The sequence below is a fragment of the Octopus sinensis genome, linkage group LG14, assembly GCF_006345805.1.
Source record: "Octopus sinensis linkage group LG14, ASM634580v1, whole genome shotgun sequence".
Taxonomy (NCBI): domain Eukaryota; kingdom Metazoa; phylum Mollusca; class Cephalopoda; order Octopoda; family Octopodidae; genus Octopus; species Octopus sinensis.
In genome coordinates this window covers 44407493-44431136 of record NC_043010.1, presented here as the reverse complement: position 1 = coordinate 44431136, position 23644 = coordinate 44407493, and the positions used below count along the sequence as shown (strand labels likewise).

Sequence of the window (23644 nt, the reverse complement as noted above, 5' to 3'; positions counted from 1 at the left end):
TTGCATTCAACTTCATCCATCTTATTCTGATTTTGGTGTGTGGCATATTGCCTGCAAGTTTGGCTTCTCCCTGGTTTGACCTCTGCTTCTGTTGGTGCATCACTGAGTTTATCAGTAAGCTTGACTTTCCATTTCATCTGACCATTTCTAAATCTGACCACTGGTGTTGGTTTTTACTAGAAACAGTTGCAGTATTGACTTCCTTATTGTTTAACTCCTGGCCTTGGTATTTACCTGGAATTATACTAGATGTTTGTAAGTTTGGTTTCTTTAAATGATTTCATTAATGAAATTGAATTTTCACTAATATAAGCATGGAAATGTTTTAGTCTGAGTGGATTAGTGGTGAAGGTGCTGGTAATTATGGTTATGATGCTACAAGGGACAAATAGTAAAAGAAAAAAAAGATCCAATATAGGCAGTTTTAAATTTCAAACAAAATAAGACATTTTAAAATGATTTAAATGAAATTTTTTAAAAAATAGTTCTCTAGTTCTGGATTCTACTCATAAATAATGATAAATCAGTTGCTTCAAGCTAGATCCATACAAATGGCAATCTAGAGTAAAAGAAGGGAAAGATAATTTCCTTTTGATTAGTTTGATAATTACTTTAAAAATGTAGGATCATCATTACATTACACTCAAATTACTTATTAGTACAAAATAAACAAAAACTGAACTGTGTTAGGAAATGAAGAAGCTTGTATATATGACCACTTGGCCAGCTAGAAATATCAGCAAATACGCCTTTAAATCACATCCAACTATCATAAAAAATGATGTATTGGATAATATAGTTTTAGATACACTACACTAGAAGGAAAAATAGGATAATGATGAATCAGGGAAATCGGTCTAGTAATATCAAAATATGGGCCTTTTGATAGCATTATTTTTATGATGGAGTCAAATATTTATTAGCTTAACTATATCTGGGGGTTTTTGTTTGTTTTTTTGTTTTTTAGCTTGAAGTAGTTCAACAGACTTTTAGAAATTTCTTGGGTAGTTTTTCACTTAGAGAAAGGTGCAACCTTACAGTCAGCCATTAAAAAAATTAGCGATCTAAAACAAAATTTTTAAGAATATATGTGTTTTATATATATATATACATACGATAGTTAACTTGACTATTATAATTTTACTTCAAATTCCATGCAAAGTAATCCTAAGATGTCCTCTTTATAAAAGAGTAAATCAAATAATGGTGGATAGTAGCTTCTAAATGGACTTCAAATGGCAGTATGTTGATGAAAGAAAAAATATATAGACAGGTGGATATGACTAGTGATTTGATTTTATAGGTAAGAGGGGATGTTATAAGTATCAAGTGGAAACAGGATAGTAAATATAAAATTGTACAAAAACAGGGGAAATCTGCAATCTGAAATACTTAGCACACTTTGCCTTTTTGCATGCTGCACTTTTATTCTTTTGTATTTTCTATCATTGTGTTACTTTTGTTACTTTCTTAAAATTTGTTATTTTATCCAAGTTTGTGCAAATTTAAAAGAATTCAAGTGAGTTGGTAAGCTATATACTTTTTGGTACCACAAGTTCTAGATTCGCAATCTGATCATGAATTCTGCCGAATGGTTATTTGTTCCACTTCCATCATTAGATAGTACGAAGGTGGTGAACTGCATCATATAAAATACTTAACAACATTTCTTCTGGCCTTACATTCTGAGTTCAAATATCACTGAGGTGAATTATGCCTTTCATACATTAAAAAAAACAAACAGTAACAGTCAGGTACTGGGGTTGATTTAATTGACTAACCTCTTTTCCCTAAAAATTATAGCCTGCTAAAATTTGAAGCAATTATTAGATGGTACCAGGAAGTGTATAGGAAGTATATAAGCAATAAACACACTAACATATATAACTTGAGTCAGACATAAATATATTGTTTTAATTTTCTTTTCTACAATTCTGTTTATTTCCTCCAGTGTAATATATGGGATTTTTCTTTTCAAAGTTGTTGTTAATTAGCCCCAAATTAGCAAATCCATGATCAAAGGCCTTCAGATATAAGTATCCCATCACATATTTTTTTGTTTTTTATTCAGACGCAGGAGTGGTTGTGTGGTAAGTAGCTTGCTAACCAACCACATGGTTCCGGGTTCAGTCCCACTGCGTGGCATCTTGGGCAGGTGTCTTCTGCTATAGCCCCCGGCCCGACCAATGCCTTGTGAGTGGATTTGGTAGACAGAAACTGAAAGAAGCCTGTCGTATATATGTATGTGTGTGTATTTGTGTGTCTGTGTTTGTTCCCCTAACATTGCTTGACAACCGATGCTGGTGTGTTTACGTCCCCGTCACTTAGCAGTTCAGCAAAAAGAGACCGATAGAATAAGTACTGGGCTTACAAAGAATAAGTCCCAGGATCGATTTGCTCGACTAAATGCGGTGCTCCAGCATGGCCGCAGTCAAATGACTGAAACAAGTAAAAAAAAAAAAAAGACTAGTTTATCTAAAACTGCATCACTATCCAGTGTGTTCTTCCTTTTTTTTTTTAATGATAGGGCATGATATGAAAGAAATTTGGTTACTACTTCTAGCAGTTTTTATGACTACATTGAAGCTCTCTTGTCTCAAAGTTCTTAACATTAGGTAAAAGAAAAAAATAGACATTTTGTTTCGTCTTCCACTAACAGCTAAATTATGGAACTTCAATTCCCTGACATGTTACAGTGTTACATTTAAACGATATCTTAATGTTCTGATGTTACAACCTTAAAATATTTTACATCATGAATTATGATAAATACTGCTGTTGTAGATCACTAAGAAGAGATAACTAGGGATGCTGTCCATGAGTGTTTAGCCTGCTACAAATAGCTACCAAATCTAACTCAAATTACATTCTACAAGCTTAAAATAGAATGACACTTTGGATCATGTAATCCACTGCATTAAAAAAAATAGAGAGAGAGATGGAATATATCCAGTTGATCACAGGTATGATTGTTCAGGCCTTACCTGGAGCTCAACAATAACTTAGCTGATAGTGTGGTGGGTTGCATTACAAGATGCAGTTAGATGGACCAAACTATCAAGAGCACAATTGCTATGACCAAGTCATTGCACTCTTGTTAATTTGGTCTAGCTAGCTATAAATAAGTGACATACAGCTCTGCTTAATGCTGTTAACAGTAAGCTAACCTTTTCTGGATTTCAGAAATCCAAGTAGCCAGCAATTGATTCTGTTTTCTGTAGCTTTAATCAATGACTGATAATTTCAGAGTTGTTCTTGTCTAGCAAGTTATTGGATTTTTGTGACAGTCTATTGAAGCTGAAGCAATTATATTATGAAAGAACTAGTTCAACCATTTAATAATAAATTGTTAAAGTTCACTATTCATTTATTTCTTAACCTTTAAAAATTTTTGCATGCATTTTTTTTTAGATGGCTAAAATAACTCGTACAAGTTATAATTGCTCCAATCCAACCTGGACTCCACACATCACCTCTCACTTACATGCAAACCACATGCCCTGTTCCTCTTTAAGGCACAAATTTCTCAACCCTTATCCCTAGTCTTGTCCATATTTCATTCAGCAGTCAAATTTCATTCTGAAAAGTGGTGTTTACACATAAATAGATTGTGCTTACTTTGCCACTCATCTCTCTTACTTCAAGATCAGCAACAAGATTTCTTCTTCTGATACTATATTTCCCAACCTATTTTCCCCCAGGCCCCACTATAACTTTCCAGAAAAAAATATGCCCCACCAGTGGTTGAAAAAAAGACAAGTTTATTTTTAATATTTTATCACTTTTGAATTGTGCTACACTGCAGCAAACATTCTTTGCACAGTATGCTTGGCTGGAAGGATTGGCTTGACTAGCTGAGTATAGGTGTTGTGCATTTACTAGGAAAAAGAAATTTTCACAATTCCATGTCCCTCTAAAAAAAAAAAATTAGATCCCACACCCCACTACAATTTTCCCAGGCCCTACCAGTGAAGCACAAGCCCCCATACTGGGAATCACTGTTCTAATACATCAATGACTTGTTTGTCATCACTTTGAACAATGCTCACTTCTATGCAGATGGTACCACCTTTCATTCTATTTAACCTTCTGCACCCAAGTATCATCCACTTGCAACATAGACATTTCGTGGCCAATCTGCATTGACTTCAAAACAGAGTCTACTAAAACATCTTTCAGTGTTTCCTTCAACAATACTGATACACAATAACAAACATGTTATGAGAACATCATACCCACACCATAGATATGAACAGTGTGCACTTAGAACAGCCTAGGTTGCTATAAATGTTAGGCTTTAGCATCACTGGATTTCTCCTGGTGAATACCATAAAAATCCATGTAATTTGCACACCTGTGTAATTTATGCAGGTGATTTTCAGGATAAAAATTGTTAAAAAAAGCTTCAGCTCGTGTAAAATTCGCACCCAAAAGTTTTCAGAATTGCCAATATGGCCAGGGGAAAAAGGTTTTCAATTTAGTTGTATTTAGCATAATTTCACTTACTTATGATTAGATTTTATTAAATTTTCATTAAATAAAAATAATTTCTGTTTGACAGCTATCACATTGAAAGCTATTAAATTACAAAGTTTTTGTATTGTTTTTAATAAGCTTTATGTTACATTTCTTGCCCACAAAAGATTACGTCCAATCTTTAGCATACTTCTGTATGTCTTCTCAAATTCCGATCACAGGAAAAGTTGTTGATAATTTTTATCAACAAAAACAAAGCTGATAAATACGCACAAGTGTTGCAAAATAAGTTTAATTAATAATAAATATTAGCTTGGATGACACTTTACTCAACCGACAGAGGATCAAACTGATTATGTAAACAGAATTCTGATTGGTCAAAAGTATCTTCTTGTCTCAATCTCTGATTTTCTGCCTATTCTTGTTGGAACCTTTGATACAGAATATTGAAATTTTAATCCCTTTCACACTTATAAAATGTCGAGCAAACTTATAAATTTGTCATTACCATTTTAACCGGGAAACCAAACTGATAGATTGGTAACCTGCTAAAATAAACATTAAATATTGAAAAGAGAAAATAAACAGCTTTGCAAGTTTAACTCAGTGATTATTGAACAAGAGAGGTGTTCTAAAGTTTATTTTTGTTTTTGTGAAAAAAGTACATAAATTACATGGGTTTTTATGGTGCACATCCTCAACTTAGCCAAAACTACCTCATGATGATTAGCCTTCATCTTTAGAGCTAGAATAGAATTCAACTCCCAACACTATTAACTCTATGAACCCCAAGTGAGACACACAACAGTGTACTGTTCCCACATCTTGGGTGGAGGTACTACTGCTACACATTTGCACAGACTTCTTAAACTACATCCTAAAATCCCTACTTAACTGATTAGCATAAAGTCATTCACCAATGTCTCCCAACTCTAATCCACCCTGCCTGTTCTACTGGTGGCTGGTATTATGCCCCCCAACTCAGACACTCATGACTCCCTCATTCTGCTTCTTTTCCACACTCATATTTCCCTTCTAGACACTTTCCATTTCCCCTAGAACATCAGTCTTCTCTCTTTGGAATTCCCTCTGTGCACATTTTTTTCTTGCAGTCATTGCTCTACAGATGTTCAAGAGGTATATCAATTGCATTAATCTCCCCAGTCTCATAGGGCCTGCAAAAATCATAAGTACAGCCCCTTAAAGCCAAGCCAATGAAAAAGAAATTAAGGTTGACCTGGGACTAAACAAATATCATTGCATCTATAACTAAATATTAAAATCCACGAGTACATACTACGTTATAGTGTTACAATATTACACCATAACTTCATGTAAACTTTGCTGTTTGTAATGTTCCCATGTCACAATATCATTCACCTTTTGATAGCTAATATGTTAGAATGTTGTCATGTCAATCAGTAGCTCTAATGAATGTTTATATATTCCAGATGGCATTACTGACAGTTTCCCTGCTCCAAAGGAGCCAAACACACAGGTATTTTCTGAAATGTCTAGTGAGTTGGCTAAGTCTTCAGAGATATGTGGTAAGGACATTGCTGAGTCAGTTGAATGTTTGCAGAAATCAGAAGGCATGGTCAGTCCTGTCTCTAAACAGAAGCAGCAGTCGGAAGCTGAGAGAACTATGCAGCAGCAACAACAACAACAACAGCAGCAGCAGTCAGAAAGTGAGAGACTTTTGCAACAACAAAAGCCAAAGACTGAGAGACCTTTGCTGCAACAACAGCAGCAGCCAGAAGCTGAGTGTCCATTGCAAGAAGAACAGCAGCAGCAAGAAGCTGAGAGACCTTTGCAAAAACAACAGCAGCAACAACCAGAAGCTGAGAGACCTTTGCAGCAACAACAACAGCAGCCTGAAGTTGAGAGTCCAGTGCCAAAACAACAGCAGCAGCAAGAAGCTGAGAGACCTTTGCAAAAACAACAGCAGCAGCAGCAACAACCAGAAGGTGAGCAGCTTTCAGAAAAACAGCAGCAATTGCAACAACAACAGCAACCACCACCATCACTATCATTAGTACCAGAAGTAGAACAATCTTCAGATCAACCATCCCAATTGGATGCACCAACAAAACCAGTCAAGTGAGTAAATGGTTATTTGATTTTATAAAGTGGCTCATTGTTGGTTAAAAATATTTTATTATTGCAGTTAATGACTGCATTTTAACTATTGATTTACTTGTGCCTGTCTATTTTTTATATATTGTTTGGTTTGCCTGTCTATTTTGTATTGAAACTATTTTTTTCCTTTACCATTAACACATATTGTCTCTGGATAAAAATGGATACAGAAATGGCCAAATTGTTAAACTGATGTGGTCCTGGGTTGAATTACAGTATTATGAACTTTGGTCAGTGTCTTTTTCTGTAGCCTTGAGTCAATCCAAACTTAACGAATGAAATGTGGTAGAAAGAAACTATTTGAAAGCTCATCAAATGGTTTGTATGTATATTTCAAAGAGCCAGCCTTATCATGCTTATTCTACCTCAATAATTACACGTATCTGTGGAATACTCTCTCATTTCACTGTAATTCAACAACAGGGTATTTCAGTTGATGAAACCTGTAAAATCCACACTGAAAGTAATACAATATCTTATAGCCAAGGCAAGCTCAGTGCAGACAGAAACCACACATTGAGCAAAAGGGCAAAAGCTTCCTTGATCTCAATTTTCAGTACCAGTAGAATGCATTCAGAAAATAATGCAAGATCTATTACCCCACCCCATCTCACGTATACATAGAGATGAAAATATATTCAGATCTGATTAGTTAAATTTATTTACATTTTAATTCACTATCTTCAAATGTAAACTATACACATTTTTGGCTATTCACTTAATGAATTTGGTAACCGGGGCATCACTGCTAACTTAACCATTGTACATTATATTTAACATAAGTCAGCCAAGTATACACCACCCTTCTCCAAGATATATCCACATGGAGAGTGAAACTGAACACAGTAAGCAATGAGGACACTTGTTTGTTTTACTGTAGGCAATCCATAACACTGAACTCATTACAGTGAACAGGTAATACCCAATTGCATTTTTGTCAAAAGCTTAATGGACTTAGTTGAAAGTTTAATGTTCTAGCCTTGAGAGAAGAACACTTCATCGTTTATGCCATTTCAATGTCCTTATTTTTCTATTTTGAATGAGTCTATAATATATCACATTGCCATTCTTCTCCAAACCTTGTGTTTCTTCACCACTTCTTTCTATATTTCTTGTAGTCTTCCTATGGGTATCTTCTGCTTCAGTGTATAATGCTTTTCCCTATCCATAAAAATTATATAAATTAATTGATAACATTATTTCCCTTAAAATTGCATTTAATGTCCGCTTTCCATGCTGGCATGGGTTGGACGGTTCAACTGGGGTCTGGGAAGCCAGAAGGCTGCACCAGGCCTAGTCTGATCTGGCAGTGTTTCTACAGCTGGATGCCCTTCCTAATGCCAACCACTCCGTGAGTGTAGTGGGTGCTTTTTACGTGCCATCGGCACAGGTGCCAGATGACGCTGGCAGACGGCCACGATCGGATGGTGCTTTTTACGTGCCACCGGCATGGGGACCAGACGAAGCTGGCAACGGCCACGGTCGGATGGTGCAAATAAGTAAACATTCCTTTTCCATTATGGTGGTTTATCATCATCATCATCACCACCATTATCATTTAACATCTGTTTTTTATGCTGGAATAGGTTGGACAGTTTGACCAGAAGTGGTGAGCTGGAGGGCTGCACCAGGTTCCAGTCTGATTTGGCATGGTTTCTATGGCTGGATGCCCTTCTTAACACCAACCTCTTTACTGTATGTGCTAGGTGCTTTTGAAGTAGTATTGCACAAGTGCTTTTATGTGGCACTGGCACAAATACTTTTTATGTGACACTGGCACAGGACTCTTGCAGGCCAATCCTCTTCACCAGGGGAAGTGGCCTTAACACTTCCACTGTGGAATATGGGTCTTCTTGAGTATAGCAAGGTGCCAGGTATCTCAGTCCTTTGTCATCTCATCTGAAAGGTTCAGCATCCTGAAGTTGTCCTTCAGTATTTCGTTTATATGCCCTAATATTGATTTCAAATTTTGGAACAAGACCAGCAATTTCAGGGGAAGGATATGCTAATTACATTGACCCCATTGCTCAAATGGTACTTATTTTATCGACCATGAAAGGATGAAAGGAAAGTTGACCTCTGTGGAATTTCAACTCTGAATGTAAAAATGGACAAAATCCACTGAGCATTTTGCTTGGTGTGCCAATGATTCTCCCAGCTCACCACCTTATATATGCCTTAATATTAAACTATTTCTATAGTCAATATACAGTGAAGGCTTATAATTTTATTTACAAATTTTCACTCACCACCATTTCCTAATTCACACAAAAATAAAAGCATTTCAAAAGATCACTTTCTATTATATTTAAATAATAGGAAGTTTTATTAGTATAGAAAACCTGTAAGAATATGTGAAGTATTATTTGTTACACTGTTTCATTATTGAAAATAAAGATCACTTCTCAGGTATTATCACATAATGGAGGAGAGCTACAGTGAGGAAAAAGAGTGTGAAATAAAAGGACTCTTGCATGAAAAATTTAGAAAAATATGATAATGTAGAATTATTTGCAAAACAGACAAAGGTGAAGGCTTTTTCCATAGAAATACTGCTCATGGAACAGTTATGATTAGGAAGTGGAGGAATATAGAATTTCACAAAATCGGTAGAAATTCTTTAGGTAAAGGACCAGAAGAATCTGCAGCAGTATGGGAAGTGAGGCAGCCTGAGGGTTGTTTGAAGTATGGAGACATATTTTATGCTTCACTGAGTGATTTTCCAAGAGTTACAAGATCATTGTGTGTGTGTGTATGTGTGTATATGCATGTGCATATGTATGCATACATATACATGAATGTAGGAGAGAGAATGAAAAAAAAGGAGAGAGAAAAAATGTGTAGGGATTAATGGATGAGCTTCTTTCAGTTTCCGTCTACCAAATCCATTCACAAAGCTTTGGTCAGCCAGAGGCTATAGTGGAAGACACTTTCCCAAGGTGTCATAGAGGAGGACTCAACGTGAAAGCATGTGGTTGGGAAGCAAGCTCCTTACCACACAGCCACGCCTACCTTTTATCATTTACATGATTCAGTCATTGGACTGCAGCCATAATGGGGCACTGCTTTGAAAGGTTTAGTTGAACAAATCGACTCCAGTACTTATTTTTTCTGTTTTCTAACCTGGTACATATTCTATTGACTGCTTTTGCTGAACTTCTAAGTTATGGGGACATAAATAAACCAGCACTAGTGTCAAGTAGTGGTGGGGGACAAAAACATGCGCAAAGAGACACATACATATATATATATATATATATATATATATATATATATATATATATATATATATATATACACACAATGGGTTTCTTTCAGTTTGCATCTACCAAATCTATTTACAAGGTTTTGGTCTGCTCAAGTTGCCAAGTAGTGGGAATGAACCTGGAATTATGTGGTTGGGAGGCTAGCTTATTATCATACAGTCACACCTGTACCTGTATATACAGTAAGTGTAATGAACAAAAAGTGAGAAGTCAACATAGTTTTTAACAATTCTTGTATTATTTTAATGCTTAAAAGAAGGAAGGGAAAGAGTCTTAATGTTTCGGACATTAGACCTTCATCAGAAAAAAACACAGGAGGAGTAAGAAAGAGAAAATGTAGTTGAGAAGTATGGACGGGAAAAACCAGATAAGGGTTTAGGGTCAGATGGGAATATGGTTCTATGGGAGGGGAGTATGAAGGGAGTAGTAGTAGGTGTGTAAGTAAATATAGGAGTGTAACTGCATTTTGAGTTGGGCATGAGGTGATGGAGTGATCTGTGTAGCTTTTTAGGATGTGTGTGTGTGTGTGTAGAAAGAGAGGTGGAGTGCATGTGTAGAAGTATAGTGACTTGGGTTAGTGGGAGCATGAGATGTTGATGTGTGTGTAATTATGTTGTGTGTGAGGTGGTGGGAGTGGGTGCAAGTGTGAGGTAAAGGGAATGGTAAGAGGAATGTGAAGAGTGGGAGGGTAATGTGTGCAAGGGTATGGGCATGAGATGCTATTGCATGGAAAGAAGGAAGGAACAAAGGAAGCAAAAAAAAAAAGAAGAAAAGGTTAGAGTTCAGGGAGAGAAAAGAAGTGAGAGAAGAATAAGAGAAAAATTGGTGAAAGAATAATTACAACACTAGGATTAAAAAAATGTTTTCTTTTTTTTTTCTTTGTTCTGTGAGAGAAGAATACTAGTGAGGCACATGGAGGGGAAAGAGGAACGTGATAGAAGTGGCTGCATGTGTTGGAGTGTGTGTCACACAGACGTTTATACTCAACCAGTTCATAGAAAAGCAATCAATCAGACCGTGTGAATATCATAATTATTTATACTTGGGATTATAATTGATTATTTATACTCAGGATTATAATTGATCGTAGAGTGTATGTGATTATGGAGTAGTTGTTTTTTTAGCATAGGACTTCCTTCTTTGCATCCATGAATGAAAATGTTAATAAAGAAAACAAAATTACAAAAGCATGGTGGTGATGCTGGTTGGTGGGGAAGTTCCAGAAAAATTGAGAAAAAAATTTTTTTAAAAGGCTTGTATTGAATAAATATAATGAAATGATTTGTGTAGGGCAGTTAAAATAGAGAAATGAGGTGATACTGACTGAATCTATTGATTTCTCTTTCCCATGTTAGCTTGTTGGGTTGGAAGTTGTTAAAAATATGTATTAAAATATAAGAAAAGAGAACATCTATAACACATTCTTTCACTTGAGTTTCTGATAAAGATTATTATTTAAGATGTGAAAGCCAAAGCAAATAACAAGTACTTATTGTATTGTACAGTTTATTTAGCTATTTCTTCTGTAAAGACAGAGTTTATTGAATGATCAATACTGATTTGAATGAATGAGTAGCACAGATTCATTTGCTATTTCTATAGAGTTGAATGAAATGATTAAATGGTTGAGGATTCCACTGAAAGATCTGGTAAGTAGAATGACTTGCTTCTGTAAAGAAAGAAGAGAAAGAGAGAAGCAAGAGAGAGAAAGGATGGTGGTAGTTATGATGGGAATAGTAAACGTAACAATTAAAGACTAGTGAAGGAATTCTTGAAAATAACACTTGTATAAGACTAAAGACGTCATCAGAAGGCTGAATTTTTTTAAAAAAGGTAGAAAATGTAAAAGAATTCAAAGAAAACAAATCAGTTTGAAAAAAAAAACAGACAGAAATTGCTATCTAGATTGCTAGATTGCTGTTAACATACAATTTTATGGATAAAGGGAGTTGTGAGTGCATCAATAGGATTTCATAGGAATTTCAAGATTGCACAGGGAACAATGGGTAAAGAAAATGTAGTGTAGCAGCTAATGATAAAATATGTGTGTTGGGAGTGTTGTGTATTTATTTCATAGCACTAATACACAACACTGTTGTGTAGATTTGGAGTGACATGTGTAATTATAGTATAGTGCACAAGTGACTTGTGTTGCATAAGTGTATAATGTAATGAACTAGTGACATCATCATCATTTAATGTCTATTTTCCATGCTGGCATGGGTTGACCTGCTTGACAGGAACTGTTCACACCAGGTTTCATAGTCTGTTTTGACTTGGTTTCTACAGCTGGATGCCTTTCCTAATGTCAACCACTCTACAGAATGTACTGGGTGCTTTTTACGTGGAACCAACAACAGTACTTTTTATGTGGCACCTTAGTTTTAGGATCTCAATTCTGTTGTGGTGGGTGGGTGACATGGTATAATATTATGTAGAAGTATAGTACAGTGTATTAGTGATTTGGTGTAGTGCTTCAAAAGTTCCAGTATTTTTATACTTCAAGTGGATCCCAATTTTTGCCTTAATGCTATATCTATGTTTGATATATTGTTTAGTCAGGAGAAAGGGTCTTCACCCATTACACCCAGCCTAGCAAGATTGAGGTAGGTGATGTTCATCTTGGACAGCTGTAAATAAACAACTGCTAAAAGTGTGACCAGAAGGAAATTTTAGAAAGTTACTGTTTCACAGAAAAAGATGTTGGTCATAGTTGCTAGTGTTGACCTTGATTGGGAACAGGTGGAGTGTATAGGAGACAAGTGTATTGGATGTATTTGAGTGGAAACAGTATGCAAGTAGCTACCTTTCAGAAACAGAAGCCATTCTAATAGATCTTCATCAGTTTTGATGATAATCATTTAGTAGTTTGATCAACCAAATCAATTGCTTTAGTTGTAAGTTGTGGTGTTGGTGGGTTCCTTTATGAGAAGCTAGTCCTAGTATTACTGTCTTCTGTGTTTACTAAACAAAAGTATATCAAATGTGTTGTGGATGAGGCAATGCTTATTTATACAGATGTTTAAGATTTAAGGTCCTGAGAGAAGATTGTTCATCATGTCCTATATTATCAATTCACTTATCAGGAGTTTTCATTTGTATGAATGCCAAGTTTAAAATACTATGTTTCGCTTACTTTTGAGAAAGGTCATGGATATTGCCAGAAAGACATCTTCTACACAAAGATTCTTTGACATTCGAATTAAAGAATCCAAATAAAAACAAAGATATTGATGTATTACAATAAAAAGAATAAAAAGCTTACACAAATTCTTGAAACATGTTCTTAACAGACTAAGGATAATCATATATTATGAATTAATTAAAATTTCAAATAGAAAATAGAAAAGGTATAATGGGCCCACTGACAGAAAACTAAAAAGTGGGACCCATCTTTGTCTTCATTAAAAAAAAATCTAGCAGAAAGCACAGCATATGGAATGAAATATTACATTTGTTTTTTGTTTTTTGTTCCCTATTTTGTAAGGTACAGAAATAGAAGTAAATACGGCTCTATGCATTTTTAATTTGATTCTTTGAGTCATATATCATAATTTTCTCTGTATGTGTATGCAGCAGAGTTGAGAGGGGGTTAAAATTGGAATACATTAAATAATTTTTTTCTTGCTTCCTTATTTTACAGCAATAAGAAGCTTATATTTCTCTAAATTTCTATAGTTTAGGGGATAGGTTTATAGAAACATGAACGTTAGTTTTTTTTTCCTCTTATTTCTTTGTCATTGAGCAATTTTTTCTAGTTATGTATTTATTTTAGTCTTGTTTTTTAATTTTGGTGTTTATAAGAATGGGGAGCTTAAAAGTAAATTTAAGTCATCCATACCTTAAAGTAAATTAAATTAACGGTTACTCAAAATTCATTCTCACTGCATTGTGTGAAAGTACATTTATATGCATGTAGACATCTTGATAACCATTCAGAAATTCTATTAATTATCTTCTCGTTAGTCCACAGAACTGACAGAGATTCCTTGGAGCAGAGACAGCATCTCCTGGAAATTATATTGTATGGTTTTGCATATCTTACTATGGACCAATTAATTCTGTACTTCGTTTTGTCCTCCTTCAGTCTCCATACAAAATCTGCCAAAGATGTTGAATGCCTCTTATTGATTGTCTTAAAGCTGGCAACATGGTTACAATAATAATTCTTAAATGAATCAGCCATCTGCCGAATGTAAACATAGGGCCCTCCCTTTGTGTGCACAGTACATTTATATACAAGATTTGTGTTCATACAGAGATTCATCGAAGGACATTTTGATTTATCTCTGCATGAGCATTTATCATATTTATTTGTATATAAGGCAGTCCTGACACCATTTACCGTCGTTACTTTGCTCAATTGGGCAACTGGCAGAGCAGAGACAGTAGTGAACTTCAGTGCTAACTTCAAAAACCTGTCACAACTCTCAACAGAGAGTATGAAACTAATAACAACAACTGTAACAGTAAGTGAATGTATGAGGGATAAATTACTTGGTTTGGATGGCCTATCTTACAGCCTTCAAATACATGCCAGACTTGTTTGTTAACCTCTTTGGTAGACATCTATTACAACTGGCAGTAGAATAAGAGAATTCCTAATCCTGTGAGCCAGTGAGTGGTAGAACTGTTGAAGAAATACACTATTAATAATTTCCAGCCCATGACTTTGCTGAATACAGAGTTAAAGATTGTGGCCAGTGTGCAAGCAAAGAGATGGGTGTTTGTCATTAGCAATGAAGTCAGGAAAGTGCAGAATTGTGCAATTCTGGACATGTTTACTCCCACTAATCACTGCCTCATGCATCCCATCCTCCACAGCAGAAGTGTTAAGGCCACATCCCCTAGTGAAGAGGAATTGGCTTGCAAGAGTCCTGTGTCAGTGTCATGTAAAAAGCATTCATCCCAGTGCCACATAAAAGTGCTTTTGCTGGTACCGCATTTAAAGCACTCGGGACACACTAGAAAGTGGTTAGCATTCAGAAAGGCATCCAACCATAGAAACCAAACCAAATGAGACTGGAATCTGGTGCAGCTCTGGTCAAACTGTACAAACCATGCCAGCATGGAAAACAGACATTAAAGGATGATGATGAAAATGATAATGATGATGATGAGAGGATGGATAATGAACTTTGCTTTAGAGATGCTCTGATCAGTTTGGATCTATGAAAAGCTTGAAACAGTTGGCCATCACTACTGATTGGTAACTTTCAGAGCAATTAATGTCTGGTTGACTTCAATATACAGCACCATTTACTTGGTGGTTTGACTAAATGGCCACTTACTGGAACTCTTGAAGCATGTATGTACAGAAGAGATGAGAAAAGAAAGCCTTGATTTCTCAAGAGAAAACAACCTTGGTTTGTCAAGGATGTCCCATGTGAGCTACTGCTGCAAAAACTAGAACTGCTGAGGGATATTCTAATTGAAGTAAAATAAAGAAGAGCATTGATAGTATATATGACCAACACCACCATAATGGTGCCAGGCACCTTGGGGGTATTCCAAAGATGCGAATACCTTTCCAGATATACTGGCACAAACATATTTTACTCATACATTTTCATGGATGGTTGAACACACTTTCCCCAATGCATATGTACACATTTGTAACCAAGCTTATGTGCTTATGCATGCACACAATAACTGACACATATACATGTTCATTGATGCATTTAAGCCTGTATACACAAAAATACACACACACACACATGCACACACACACACACAATGATTGTGAGTGAGAAGGAACAATAGAGGGATATTGGATTAAAATAAAAAGTAGGAAGGAAATGCTTGGGAAAAGTAGGATAAAGAAAGGAACATGCACACACACACACACACATCACAGGGATCTGATGGTGTGGGCAGCCAAGTTGGCCCCCTAGTAATATAAATAAAAATATTACAAAATCATGAAGCAACACAAAATTCAATAAATGCAGGTGATACGTTTGCTCAGCCATTACTAATGTGATGTAAAATATTTCTACACCAATGTAGAGATCCTGGTGGTAGTATTTTCATTGATATGTGTAATAGAAAATTCAAATGTTACACACACACACACACACATATGCATTATTACAGAACTGTGCTTAACCACTATTATAGAATTATATTTTCTGTAATTTGGTATTTTGTTTTTCCTAGCAACTGAAGATCCTGACTGACATTGTCTCTAAATCATCACCATACACATCTACTTTTTCTCAAATTCCTTTCCTTTTGTTACCATATTTTGGTTGAATTAAACTACCTTTGTTTCAATTAATTTTGAAAATGATGAAGGATTGAGTACAATAATTTTGTTATTATTTAGTTGGTGATTGGAACATAATAAATTAACATGGAATTTTGATGACAAGTTTTACATTAGGTCACTTTAAGACATGAAGTTTATATCACAGGACCATGAGCAATCTCAAGCAGATTAGTATCAGAGGGGTTAATATCTATACAATTTTTCTTACAAACTCTCCTCACCCTTTTTCTCCTGCTTTCTTTATCCTTCTTCTCTTTCATGCATTTCTCTCCTACTTTCTCCTATTCTAGTGTCACTCCATCATTCCTCTTCATCCAAACTCATTCTCTCTCTCTTTTCATATAATCTCCTTACTCTTTCACTCTGCTATTCTCTCTTCTTTTCTAAGGTTCACTCTCATATTATCATTATCCTTCTCTGTTTCACATTTTTTTCTTGATTCCCCATCTCACTTTCATGATAGTTTTTTTTTCTTGTTCCACCATCTCCTTTTCATAATAATTTTCTTCATGAATTCTGTTACTCCTGTCTTTCATTTCTTTTCTTCTTTCTCTGTGAAATGAACTTACTTTAGAATCTGATCGGTAGTTTGAAGAAGCTGTACAGTAAACTTTCTATTGTATCAGTAGCTAAACATACTTCTCTTTCACTAGACATTTCTGCAGAGCCTACCAGTCTTTACTATATATCTCATACACACGTTAATGTATACACAGACACATGTCAACACTTTATGTATGTATTTTCAACTGACATGGGTGACATAGATCTTCCTCATAACAATGTCTCACTAATTGTTACAGTTCTTCATCATTTTCTTCATGAATTCAGCATCCTGCAGAGAAGAAAATCCTCAATAGGAAATATATAAAGTAGTGTGTATATATTTTAATAGAAGCTGTAGCTTCTTGAATTGTAACCCTATGTTTCAGATTTCTTATTTTTCAACTTACATGTATGTGTGTGTGTGTGTGGTGTGTGTGTGTGTGTGTGTGTGTCTCTCTCTCTCTCTCTCTCTCTCTCTCTCTCTCTCTCTCTCTCTCTCTCTCTCTCAGTGGCTGATAATTGTACATCTTTGATCATGAGCACGAGTAGTGATGGAGCATCATAGCCATGTATTGAGAGAAATTATTTGGGGATTGAATAATCCATCCCTGGAAACATGGGTGTTTCATTCATCATCCTTTAACAATCCTTATGATAATAATAATAATAATGAAATTATTGTATACAGTGCTCAGGTGCACCACAACTTGTCAGAAAGTGCATATAAAGCATATGCAGTAATGTACAAATGTCTGGAAAGCGAACAATGTATGAGTCAGATACATGCTTGTGTGTGTATGGAGGGGAGAAAATCAGGTGTAGTGTTGGCGAATCTCAGAAAGCATGGAAGTTTTGAAGGATGCAGTGCTCCGACAACTAACAACTGATGCCGACAGTTTGTTCCATGCTTCAGCAACTCTCAGCATGAAAAAATGTTTCCTGAAGTCATGGAAGCTGTGCTGTTTTCTTACTTTGTAAATATGTCCACGGGTGTTAGATGGGTGGAGTTCGAAAAGGTGCTCAGAGTTATTGTTTGTAAGATGGTTGATAATTTTATGGGTGTCTGCCAAGTCAGCTGCCAGACGTTGGAGTTTCAATGTGTCCATGCCCAGGGAAGTAAGGCGTTCAGAATATGGCAAATGCCTGATGGAGGGTATTCTTTTGGTTGCACGTCGCTGAACGGCTTCCAGACGATTGATATCCTGGGCAAGATAGGGGTTCCAGACCGGTGATGCAAATTCCAGGTAAGGTCTTACCATAGCTATATAAAGCCGCAGACAGATAGTCGGAGAGCGGCTCACAAAGGACTTGGTGAGTGATGCCAAGACACCCTCAGCCTTCTTGACAATTTTAGCGATGTGTTTTGTCCAACACAAATCACTGTCGACAATAACACCCAGGTCGGGACCTTTTGAGCAGAATTGGCTACTCAACTTGAAGAAAACGCTAACTGGGTCCCACCTGCAAGGTTATGTACTGTTTATCTTGATATGAGATCACCATATCGTAAACATATTGTTGTGATGCACATGCCTGGTGTACCCTTATCAGATCAGTAGTCATGATGAGTATATTGGGCTTTGTATATTTCTACCCCAGTGTCACTTTGATGGCATATGCTGCTCTCTCAATGATAATAATAACGATTTCTTTTATTGGCTACAAGGGCCCAACATAAGGAATACAATATCAAAGGACAAGGTATAACACTCAAAACAGTTAAGGTTTACATTGACCAAGGGAGACACTACAATATGAAAGGATATAACAAAGGATATATAAATAGAAGTTTGAGAAATAAATGATTAATAAATAACTAGGAACCTCAGTATTTAGGGTACTTCAGAGTAAGCTTCACGCAAAAGACCCAGATTACTCTGTCATCCCCAAGGCATGGAGAATCCCCCTCTTCCAGTTTTATTCCTTCTACTTAGGAAAGCATACTCAGAGTAGATCTATTCAGTCTCACCAGTGTTACCACTCTCGTCACCTTTTGATAAAACACACTAGAAGGCAGTATCTCCCCCCACCTCTCTCTCTCTCCTCATCTTCTTCAATTATAGAACCGGTGCGTTTATCTCTTATTCGCAACAATGGCCCTCCTTTTAGTAAAATCCAGCATATGTTTCAGCACACATATTCACATTAAGAATCTCACAAAACAATAGTTAACTAACGCGCCCGCATACGAAATTGCATCTATGTAAGACGTTACCCATACACACGAACACAGATATGTAGACGTCGTAACTTTGGCTGAATGTGTATGCGATTTAATATATTAATACAAGCTTAACTACACTATGCAGATAGTTATGCATTTTTTAAAAATATGCTTGTGTATATTATTGTGTAACAACTCGATATTTTTATCAGTACTTCGCCAAGTACTTCTCTGGTTCACCGAGATGTTAATAAAACAAAAATATTTTCAGAGAGTTGTCTCCCGCATCTGATTACATAATGTTAGTCATTGAACTAATGTATTTTCCTCACTGTATAAGGTATTTTTAATTGAATTTTTAACACTTTTTGAATGACACTTAAATACAGATTTTGTAAAAGAAAACGGCATTTTCAGGCAAGGGAAATAACAAGCTTTAAAAAAAATCAAAGTTATTTCCCTTGAAACGTTACTCTTGTTTGAAATGTTGATTTTGAAAATTTATTTTTAAGAAATGCAAATATATGAAAGAAAAAATTAAAATGTAAATTATCTATAGACAAATTAAGTAACCTGAATGCTTTTCATAGTACTTGTCTTCCTTGTGTAGCACATAAATCCTCTTGAAGAGGAGGCAGCAATAACGTCTGTTGGACGGTTTGACCATGGCTGGTAAGCTGGGTGGCTGCACCAGACAACAGTCTGATTTGGCATGGTTTTCCTCGGCTTGATGCTCTTCCTAATGCCAACCACTCCAAGAGTGTTATGGGTGTTTTTACGTGCCACTGGCACAGGTGCCATCTGCGTGACACTGCTATCTGCCATGGCTGCAATGTTGCTCGGTTTGATTGGTCTTCTTCTCAAGCACGACATAATGTCACACTTCTCGGTCATTGCCTCTGTGAGGCCCAACACTCGAAAGGAACTCAGCCACTTTGCCTCTGTGTGGCCCAACACCCAATAACTAACAATAATAATAATCCTTTCTACTAAAGACTCAAGGCCTGAAATTTGAGTGGGACTAAGGGGATTAGTCAATTATATTAATCCCAGGCAATTTGAAGGCGGCGAGCTGGTAGAAACGTTAGCACAATGGGCGAAATGCATAGCCGTATTTCGTCTGCCATTACGTTCTGAGTTCAAATTCTGCCGAGGTCGACTTTGCCTTTCATCCTTTAGGGGTCGATAAATAAAGTACCAGTTTTGCACTGGGGTCGATATAATTGACTTAATTCCTTTGTCTGCCCTTGTTTGTCCCCTCTATGTTTAGCCCCTTGTGGGCAATAAAGAAATATATATCAATCCCAGGCAAAGTTGACCTTGGTGGAATTTGAACTCAAGTACAGCATATTGCCAAACGTCTCAGTCATTGCCTCTGTGAGGCTCAAATTCGAAGATCATGCTTCACCACTTCATGCGATGTCTTCCTGTGTCTACCTCTACCACAGGTTCTCTCTACAGTTAGAGATCAGCACTTCTTTACACAGCTGTCTTCATCCATAAGTAATGTAAAAACATTATTTATTGAATGAAAATTATTTTACATGCTGGTATAATTTTTGTAAAAAATTGTTTGTGAACCAAAATTAAGAAGTGATTTTGTTGTTATGGCTGTGTGGAACACCTTACAATAATAACTGTCTGAACTGATTTAAACTTTTTCTTCTTGTTTGTTTTAGCTTAAAAACCATGGGAGGAGTCCTTTCAGTAAAAAAGTAAAAAAAAAAAATTGTCAATATTTTCAGAGGAAAAGGTAAAAAATTTGAAGAAGGTTTGGCTATTGTTTCTAGCACAACCCAAATCACCCTCAATCAAGTGAAGCTATATGTGTGTGTGTAAAAAAAAACATTTTCTAACAGAAAAGTATGCTATTAAAATGAATTATCATTTACATAACTCTTTTTTTAAATCACTGTAGATAAATGCCAGTAATGACTTTCACAGGCTCTCCAATATTTTAAATTATAAACAAAAACAATTGGGGGAAGAGAGTAGGGCTGCAAAAACAAATCATAATTTTTCAAATTTTAATTTTTCAAATTTTAATTTTTCATAGCATATAAATGCATTTAAGGGGAGAAAAATATTGAAAAACATCAATACATGCATGAGTGATAAAGAAATGAGGAAGGTTGTCTTGGGATGTGCTACAAAAACAAAAGCTGAATCTCCCTTAAATCACTCACTTTTCCCTCTGAAAATATTAGGATTTTTATTTTTACCTAAAATGCTCCTCCCAGGGTTTTGAAGTGCAAAAAAATTGGCCAAAATAGGTCTGAAGAGGGATGATGAGGGAGTGAGGGGTTGTTGTAAAGAGATTTTCAAAACGTTTTCATACAAAGATGCCCCTCTCCTCCATAATTTCAAAGGCTGTGGTTTAAAAAAAAAACTGGGGAAAATCCCTGTCAAAACCCAGGGGTTTTGTCTTCCTGATACAAAACTCCTCTCCTCACCCCCCAGAAATAATTTTCCCCATAAATTTCTTTATAATCATAATCTATGCCATTTGAAAGACATTTGTATAAACTTTCATTAAAAGATACCAATTTTCCTGAAAGTTATGAGAGAAAAAATTCAGATCATGTGAATTTTCCAAAACTCCTCTCTCCACCCCCTTGGAAAAGTTATTTCCCTTAAATCCTTATATACTCTGAAGCTGCAACATCTAAACAATATTTGTATAAAATTTCGTTAACAAGTATCCATTTTTTAGGATGTTATAAGGCAACAAAGCCTGGGGCGTATACATCTGTAGTTATGCCCTTTTATTTATACAATTTTTTTCATTTCATGTTTATTTCATTCATTGTTTGCAATGTTCTCTCTCCCCTGCGCTCTCTTACACACATAATGCAAAGCTTAAAGATGGGCTGCTGAAATGAAATCTCTATGTTGCTTTGAGGGGAAGGTAAAACTTGACAAACTGCTTTCCCCTCTGTAGTTAGACTACTTCGATGTTTGTTTAAAAAAGAGAGATTATGACTGTGATAAAATAATGAATGCAATATTTACTAAACAAGTGAGCACTACTATACAAAGAGATAATTAGATGTAAAATATCATAAAAATTATTAGAATTGGGAATCAACTGTGAAAATATTATGAAGTGGCTAGCAGAAAACCGCTCGGAGGGCAGTCTTCCTGTTAGTAATAGTTATAATAATAATGATTTAAAATTTGGCACAAGGCCAGCAAGTTTGAAAGAGGGTGAAGTCAATTACATTGATCCCCATGCTTAACTGGTACTTATTTTATCAACTCTGAAAGGATGAAAGGTAATAATAATAATAATAATAGTAGTAGTAGTAGTAGTAGTAGTGGCAGCAGCAGCAGCTTCAATTTTCGGCACAAGGCCTACAATTGATTATATCGACTCCAGTATTTGACCTAAAAGGATGTAAAGCAAAACTGACCTCTGTGGTAGTTGAACCTAGAACATAATAATGATTTTTTTTTCTATTCTATGCACAAGGCACGAAATTTTGGGGGAGTGGGGGCAGTCGATTAGATCGACCTCAGTATGCAACTAGTACTTAATTTATCAACCCTGAAAGGATGAAAGGCAAAGTCGAATAATGAACAGTGAATGAGATGTGTACAGCTATCATGGTGTTTCACAATTTGAAGGTTATCATATAAGCATAAACAATGAAGACTGCATAAAAAAATACAGAAAGAGTTGTTGGTAGCCTAAAGCAAAACCAAGTAGAGTAGAGGTGGGGAACCATTCAATTTCTGCTGAGAATTCATCAAGCTATTTGCAGACCAAGATAGAGGATATTGAAAAATAATGAGAGGTTAAGATATGACCAGCTTTTACTAATCATGATGCTGGCTGTCATCAAAATCTTATACAAGATAACCTTGATAATGTGAAGTATGATAACCTCGGTATATCATTACATTATATTGAGATATAGAGAGAAGATTTAAGAAACTAACAAACTGCAAACCAATGTCTGTTGATTGTTGTCTCTAGCTGTAAAGTTCTTCAGATTTCTTTCATCAAGAAAAGTAGGAATGGATGAAAATCTAATTTTGTATTTATGATATTTATTAAATCTTGGGGGAAACTTCGAGAAGCTTGAGCCCAAGATATTCCCACTCCTCATGGTACACAAATGTACTTTATATGATTCTTGAAAGACTAACATTCATCTATTCATTTAAGTGAGTTTGTTATTTTTTGGCTTACCCTACCACACCCTGAGAGATTTAATGTTAAGAATGTCATGTTTCCTTCGCTCTCTTCTCTCATCTCTCTCGTGCATATTTCCTTTTGTCTCTCACCTCCCTTTTCATTTCTGCCTTTCTTCTTCCAAGAAACTTCTTTTCATTCCCTTGTCTGTGTATATACATTTTTAATAATCTCTTTCTCACTCTCTCTCTGTCAGACACATAAACCTCAACATGAATGTATGGAATATACTTACCAGAAATTGTTTTTAAAGGGAAGCATGTGCATGTGTATAAAACAATATATTACTCTCATTAAAAGTAGTAAACTTGAAAAAAATCATTAGTATGGTGGGCAGAATGTTTAGTGGTATTTCATTTGACTTTACATTTTGAGGTCAAATTCCACTGAGGTCGACCTTACCATTCCTCCTTTTGGGGTTGATGTAATCGACTTGTCTCTTCCCCAAAAAATTTGAAACGTATATTACGTATGTCCAACATTATAGTTATCTTTCCTGTGATTCACTGATCATTTACATTTGGAAACATCGTCATCGAGGTGTGTTGTCTAGTTCATTAAGCTCACTCATCAATATACAAACT

The 23644-nt window shown here is 35.7% G+C and overlaps 1 protein-coding gene across 14 annotated transcripts in view; it reads left to right on the top strand.

Moving 5' to 3' along the window:
• LOC115219128 (protein PFC0760c) overlaps positions 1-23644 on the top strand; it is a 328821-nt gene that overhangs the window by 74190 nt on the left and 230987 nt on the right. For 12 of the 14 annotated variants that reach the window (XM_036508957.1, XM_029789209.2, XM_029789208.2 and 9 more), the window contains one exon: positions 5928-6576. In XM_036508957.1, coding sequence (XP_036364850.1) covers positions 5928-6576 — 649 coding nt within the window. The remainder of the gene's footprint in view (positions 1-5927; positions 6577-23644) is intronic. The other 2 variants (XM_036508956.1, XM_036508958.1) reach the window with 2 other exon arrangements.